Source organism: Sesamum indicum, linkage group LG6 (genome assembly GCF_000512975.1).
Source record: "Sesamum indicum cultivar Zhongzhi No. 13 linkage group LG6, S_indicum_v1.0, whole genome shotgun sequence".
Taxonomy (NCBI): Eukaryota; Viridiplantae; Streptophyta; class Magnoliopsida; order Lamiales; family Pedaliaceae; genus Sesamum; species Sesamum indicum.
Genome location: NC_026150.1, coordinates 2823945 through 2830846, shown reverse-complemented (window position 1 = coordinate 2830846; position 6902 = coordinate 2823945). Strand labels below are relative to the sequence as shown.

General features: G+C 39.1%; 2 protein-coding genes across 5 annotated transcripts in view; one reads left to right on the top strand and one right to left on the bottom strand.

Moving 5' to 3' along the window:
* LOC105163475 (WD repeat-containing protein 70) lies at positions 69 to 4522 on the bottom strand. Of its 4 annotated transcripts, none has more exons than XR_002287300.1 (9): positions 3814 to 4522; positions 3010 to 3222; positions 2721 to 2921; positions 1860 to 1967; positions 1551 to 1688; positions 1129 to 1380; positions 633 to 953; positions 337 to 557; positions 69 to 251 (listed from the first exon to the last, which is right to left on the bottom strand). XR_002287300.1 is itself a non-coding variant. In XM_011081827.2 (9 exons), the coding sequence occupies exons 1-8, from the start codon at positions 4456 to 4458 to the stop codon at positions 390 to 392; spliced, it is 2046 nt and encodes a 681-aa protein (XP_011080129.1). In that variant the 5' UTR covers positions 4459 to 4522; the 3' UTR covers positions 69 to 251; positions 387 to 389. The 4 variants fall into 4 exon arrangements, 3 of the variants coding, with proteins under 3 accessions (XP_011080129.1, XP_011080130.1, XP_011080128.1); XM_011081827.2 differs by having other exon boundaries at positions 387 to 557; XM_011081828.2 differs by having other exon boundaries at positions 69 to 205; positions 387 to 557.
* LOC105163472 (tyrosine decarboxylase 1) overlaps positions 5330 to 6902 on the top strand; it is a 5709-nt gene continuing 4136 nt past the window's right edge. Inside the window, exons 1-4 of the mRNA XM_011081824.2 lie at positions 5330 to 5560; positions 5692 to 5812; positions 6139 to 6211; positions 6380 to 6610. Coding sequence (XP_011080126.1) covers positions 5559 to 5560; positions 5692 to 5812; positions 6139 to 6211; positions 6380 to 6610 — 427 coding nt within the window. The 5' untranslated portion in view covers positions 5330 to 5558. The remainder of the gene's footprint in view (positions 5561 to 5691; positions 5813 to 6138; positions 6212 to 6379; positions 6611 to 6902) is intronic.

The following is a 6902-nucleotide window of genomic DNA, read 5'->3' as shown; positions in this document are numbered from 1 at the left end:
CTTTTACATTATATTTGCTCTATCGCTCAAACTCTTGTTACACCCTTCACTCGTTTTGGTATTACAGATTTTACAGCTCTTCATACCGTTGGAATTGCTTCTCTTCACAAGTTTCCATGGTTATTCCTCCTGCTGTTTAAGTTGTTTGATATTTTGAACTGACTCAGAAGCAGGTATTCATAACTTGATGGGAACTCATTTTATCCTACAAATACAGGAATGCAATCTCCATTTACCATCCTATCAATGTTCTGCTTCAAAAAAAAACAAAAAAAGGTTTACCATCCTATCGATGATTCTGCTTCAACAAAAAAACAAAAAAAGCACAAACGATACCATGAAATGTTATTCTAATGTCAACAATGAGAAAGAATGCCCATAATCACCAGTTATTTCTCCTCATCCTCTGAGTCAGACTTGGCAAACACTGGTTCAGGCTGTGTCTCTGCATATGCTGGGGCAATAAACTTAGGATCTTTGGCAGCAACATCAGCATACTTCAGGATCGCTTCTCTGGGATCTTCCTCCATCCAAGTTTCCTTAATCAAGCCACCTTGCTGAAACAGGATAAGATATGTGAGATTTTGTTGCTCGACCTCAACTCTGTTTAAGAATGAGGTAAGCGATATTACCTTGAGAAGGTATTGTGTTAGCAAACTTCCCTTGGTGGAACCAACTCTTCCACCATGACCTGGCCCATTTATTGGTAGCTCAGGTTTGTGAGACTTAAGTGGGTCCTTCAATATCTTCTCACGCTGGCGTTTGCGGCTAGGCTGATCTCTGAATAACGGTAGTGCATGAGGATTGTGAATAACGGGCTGTGCCTGAAAATCATCAACGGATTGCTTCCTTGGCGCACGTGCAACACACACAAGTGCCCCTCTCTCGCTGATGGTTGGATCATATAGTATGTGAGTTCCTCCTTCATGCCTGTCCCCTACTGTTGCGAAGATCTGCACGGTCGGGTACCAAAAACTTTATTAACATGTCTACACACACCAAATTGCATGTCGAAAAGAGAAACTAAGATCCTGTTCGATTACTAACATCGAAATTTCTCAAATTTGAAAATGACAAGATATGAGTCGAGTAGTTTCGGGCAAATGTAGAACTGAAAATTTATATTACCTGATTTAGTCTTGGATGCCAAGCACACTGAACTACACTAAATGTAGGCGATATTCCAACTCGAGAGACCAGTTCCAATTTAGCTCTATCATAAATACATAGCAGACCCCCTGTTGTGCTTTCCCTTTCAATTGATGTTCCAGTCAAGAAGAGTTGCTCGTCGGGGCTGAATGTAATATTTGTCTGAGCATAATGATTCGGAAGATCATCAAACACTTGAAGAGCCTCCTTCATTTGACGTAAATCCCAGACCTAGAACACGCGGTAAAAAAGAAAATCAGGTGAATATCTGAACAATGGGCCTGATTGAGATTTGCTTCCTCCTCAGTCTTTGCAAGCAAACAACCAAATATATAAATAATAAAAGAAAAGAAAATTAATGGGAAAGATAGGTTTCCACGCCAGATTCTAGCATTGCATACCTTGAGTGAACCATCAAAGCTTCTTGACAACAATGTTAATCCGTCACTGGAAAACTTAATTCCTGTAATATCATCAGTGTGGCCATTTGCAACGTATATGTCTGGCCTGCTTCCCCATCCAGCTTTAATGTTCCATACCTGTAAAAGATGTTACCGAAATTAATTTGAAAAGCAAATACAATAATCATGAAGTATTATAAGACATGTCACAAATCTCAGCAGTAAAGAGACAAGAAAATTGCCCAGTACCCTTTTTCTTCTCAGTTAAAAAGTACAAAGGAGAGACGTCAAAACATCACTCAGAAGTACCTGTATGGAACCATCCCCAATACCTCCTGCAATTCGTTTTCCTTCACGATCCCAGGAACACGTGGTTACAGGAACTCGTCCAGGCCTAGAAAGTTTGGGTTTAATAACCTATTGAGAGACCATCAACCCAAAAGAACATCGTAAATACATTCACGTAAGAGCTCGTGGTTCTCACACTAGCAAAAAGAAAAGGAAGAAAAATAAGATAGGAAAGAAAAGACATCAAAATCAGAAGTTTCACCAGAAAAGAACCATTTTGGACCATTATTTTACTGCTAGTGTGACCAAACTTACATGACAGTTTAGTTTCACTTGTGGGCATATGCTGCAATCTCACAGCTGCCTAGCGGACACCCAAGGCAGAACATATATTCATGCTATGCCTTTTTTATGGTTTCAATTACTTCCACTGCCTGAAACTATCTTGCATCATTATGCATGCTATTTGTCAGCACTAACTTATTTACCTGTACTTATACTATTATTAAGTTAATCCAAGCAACGCTCAGGTGCAAATCAGAGGATATTCTATGTTCCACATTCTTCCATCAAAAGCAACCAGATAATAACATACTTACCTGCTTTTGACTTTTACTTGTGGGCATATGCTGCAATCTCACAGCTGCCTAGCGGACACCCAAGGCAGAACATATATTCATGCTATGCCTTTTTTATGGTTTCAATTACTTCCACTGCCTGAAACTATCTTGCATCATTATGCATGCTATTTGTCAGAACTAATTTATTTACCTGTACTTATACTATTATTAAGTTAATCCAAGCAACGCTCAGGTGCAAATCAGAGGATATTCTATGTTCCACATTCTTCCATCAAAAGCAACCAGATAATAACATACTTACCTGCTTTTGACTTTTGAAGTCATTTACATCCCATATTCGTAGTGAACCGTCCTCAGAAGATGTTAAGATAGTCTCCTTTGCCTTTGGGTGCCACTCTCCACAAGTCAATCCAGATATGTGGCCTTTAGTATTCTTAAGATCCCTAATATACATGTCCCCCTTAACAAACTCGCCCAGTGTAAGACCATCACGGTCATAGATCTGCACCCAGAGCAGCAAGAATATCAGAACTTCAACATGCTACAGCCTCAGCCAAGAAGAGAGACATGAATTGTCATTGTAGAAGCACCTTAGCCTGGGCTGAGCCAGTCACACACAAAAATCGATCTGCTGTAGGACTCCAACTCAAACCACGAATTTGATGACCTTCAAATGGCTCAAGCTGTCTAAATGACTGAAGACGAGAATTCATGCCCTGAAAGTCATACATGCGAACCGTATAGTCGTAGCTGCCAGATAGGACTCGAGATCCTGAGTGATCCACAGCAAGCGCCGCAACCACCTGCCAGAAAAAGTGCAGTCACAAGACTGTTCGAGTTCAAAACAAGAAAAAGCTTCTCCAGAATGGAGCATGGCATTTCATGGCACAGGAAGACACTCATCAAATGAAAACTTTTCACAGGATTTTCAATTAAATAAAGTGAACTTTCAAAGGATATTAAGATGCTGAAAGAATACTAATTTGATGGCTGTCTCTGCAATTATTAGTTTATATGCTCGCTTCCATGGACAGTGGTGCTTGTCTGTGTTAGAATAGGCCATACCAATTCTTTCAGTCTGCAATTAATGAAACTCATCTTTCACCCCCTATAATAGCCAAGAATCTTATTCACTTGCCTCTAATCTGTCTAGGACTACTTCCTGCAATAGTAAACCAAGGCCTCTTATTCACTTGACTCTAATCTTTTAGGAGCTCGAGACCGGAACTTACCCAACATAAGATATCTAAAGCCATTGCAACCTTCATAAAGAATTAGATAATACCAGTGGAATTAATACATAACACGATCTAAAACCCAAAAGATACAACTTTAGACAGTAAGCCATTATAGTACAAAAAAGTTCCAAATACCAAATCAGCCGGATATTTTACCTTGGTATGCCCCTTCAAGACAATCTCATTGCTCAGTGGAATTCGATACCCAGAATTCTCATCTTCTTCGTCCATATCTTCGTCAGAATCAGACTGCATGCCGCCAGGAGGTGGTCTAGGCGGCCCAATCATTGACCCGCCGTCATCATCCTCACCTTCTCCGCCAGGAGGCGGCCTGGGCGGCCCAACCATTGGCTCATCATCATCATCGTCACCATCTCCACCAGGACGCGGCCTAGGCGGCCCAATTACTGGTTCATCATCCTCATCCACCACACCACTTCCAGGAGGCGGCCTAGGCGGCCCAATTATCGCCGTCCCATCCGAACTCACTGGTCGGCGGGGAGGCCCAATTAATTCATCCTCTTTTGCTTTCTTCTTCGGATTTCTAGGGTTAGAGTTTTTCAAGGAATCGAGCCAGCCTTTAGAGGAGCTGGATAGAGAAGGAAACGCATTTGCCTTGTCACTAGAGGTGGATGCAGATGGCTTATCCGAGTTGACTGCGGTAGAAGTGGTGGCGGCAGCGGCGGCCCGACGGGTGGCGTTGTGAATGAGCTCCAGAGGGGTCTCGGATTTGGATTGCTTACCGAAACTCAAGGGGAACTGCGATCTGAGTCCCTCAAATATCTCCGCTTCATCCTCCATTATCTGTATCTATATACTCAGAGATTCGTGTACGTATAATTTCTCGGTGAATCTTCTCCCGAGCTTTGCCGGAAAGTTGAGGAAATTATTTTGATTTGGAGGAAATATATAGACGGCAACTCCGCCGCCGCAGCGAGTGATGGATTGGGCCGATTAGAATGAGTATACGGCCCAACTAATTATATTGGGCCAATTACTTAGCCCAATAATTCAAAGATATTTTGACTCAAGTCCAAATCCATCTTCCCACGGAAATCAGTTCTATATCAATTATTATTGATTGGTACTAAAATATTATTCAGGTAAATTATATTGATACCTCTTTACATTTAGTTTAATTATATAAATACTTTATATTATTTATAAAATTATAAATATATTTAATAAAATTATAGTTATAATTATAAATACACTTATGATTAATGGTGAAATTTTTACATAAATATCTCATGATATGCATTACACTAACACGCTTCATAGGGATTAATTTAATTTTATAAAAAATAAAATATTGTATGTTTTATTGTATTATTTAAAATAAATATTACTAAAAAAATTTAAACTCTGCTTGCAAGTTAATAATTTTTATTTCTTTTAATCATCTATTTCCTGTATATATCTTTATTAATATAAAAAAGAAACTGACTTCATACTCATAAATAATGGTTAATTATACCATTGTATTAATTTTTTATAAAGTTAAAAATGCCATTCAGTTAATAAAATAATTAATTTATTTAATTTTTTATATTATACATTAATTGATAAATTAATCTTTTTTTTTCTTAATATAATGTATTTTTATTATATACAAAACAACGATATGTCATAATTATTAATATATGTATATATATGTGGGTGCGTGTATGTGTGTGTCTGTGCACGAAAAGGGAAAACTAACAATTAGCCAACTCCGAAGAGATAGGACAGAGGAACGTGAGCGTGGCAGAGTCGCCCGCCTGCCGTCCAAGATTTTGTCGTTCTCACACTCCCACTTCAATCTCAATCCTGCTTCCCTTTCTCCTCATCCCACCAAAGATCAAAGGAAATAAACTGAACCCCAGCTCCATTTCTCCGGCAGCTTCTCCAAATTTCCAAGAATGTATAAAACTCTATTCGTTTGACGTTGATTTTATTTTGGTTACACCTTCATCTCCATTGATGGTTCTTGTATTTTCTTGAATGGGATTTTGTGATAGTGTGTATAACAACGCGATTTCTGCTGCGTGATAGGGATGGTGGATTGAAGCCGATGGATGCAGAGCAATTGAGGGAGTGTGCCCACAAGATGGTGGACTTCATTGCTGACTATTACAAGAACATTGAGAGCTTCCCTGTTCTTAGCCAAGTTCAGGTATTTACATCTTATACATGCACTATATATTTTTTATTGATGTTTTGCCGCTGCCATTTGCAAAATTGGGTAAGGTTGTCTCTATGTTATGGTAGACTTTTGCTAGTATATTGGAAATTTGACATGGTTCTTTACTGGAGGTAATGCTGTTGCATAGTTCCATTGTGCAGTGTCAATCCCGAAAATGCTGCCTTTTTTGGGTCTTGCAATTCAAGACCTCTAGTGACTCAAGTCTAACTTACAAAAAGAAAAGATAAAAGTCGGCAATTTGCTAGTTGAAGCTGCAGGGATAGTTTACTGATGATGTTTTTATCTTCTTGATGTAGCCTGGATATCTGCGTGAACTTCTGCCGGACTCTGCGCCTGCTTGCCCTGAATCATTGCAAGATGTTTTGGACGGTAAAAGAGTTTAAGTGCATAATATGGCCTTGTGTTTGCAATTTGAATTTTACTCTCAACATCTTTACTATATTATTCGATTCAACAATGAACTTCAGAAGTTCTTCTTGTAACCTTTTAGAAAGGTATTGACAGAGCCAGCATTCACCTGGATCATTTTCACTGCAGATGTTCAGAATAAAATATTACCAGGAGTGACCCATTGGCAAAGCCCGGAATACTTTGCATATTTTCCATCCAATAGCAGTGTGGCCGGGTTCTTGGGGGAAATGCTTAGTGCTGGCATAAACATGGTGGGGTTCAGTTGGATAACTTCTCCTGCTGCAACAGAACTTGAAATGATAGTTCTGGATTGGCTTGCTAAGGCACTTAACCTACCTGATGAATTCCTTTCTACAGGTATTGTCTGCAATTACTTCAGAAGTTGGATGTTGAAGTTTCAGCTCCTAGCCTAAAGCAAAGGATCTGTTGTCCCATCCAAATTCATTGTCAATGTTACTTACTGTGGATTCAGATTTTTGTTGATTGCATGTTTGTAGAAGCTTCTATCAGAGATGCTTGCACCAGAAAAATCTAATATATGTGTTTTCCTTGAGCTCAGGAATAATATGCAGTACAGGATAATGATCTGAAGTTTATTTGAAATTCAGTTTAACAGTCAAGAGTATGAAATTTGAATGTATTATTCTTC

Coding starts and splice junctions, on each gene's coding strand:
- LOC105163475 (XM_011081827.2), bottom strand. CDS start 4,458: ATGGAGGATGAAGCGGAGATATTTGAGGGACTCAGATCGCAGTTCCCC. Junction 1,968..2,720: donor ACTTCAAAAGTCAAAAGCAG/GTAAGTATGTTA, acceptor GTCTCTCAATAG/GTTATTAAACCCAAACTTTC. Junction 954..1,128: donor GGCATCCAAGACTAAATCAG/GTAATATAAATT, acceptor CCGACCGTGCAG/ATCTTCGCAACAGTAGGGGA.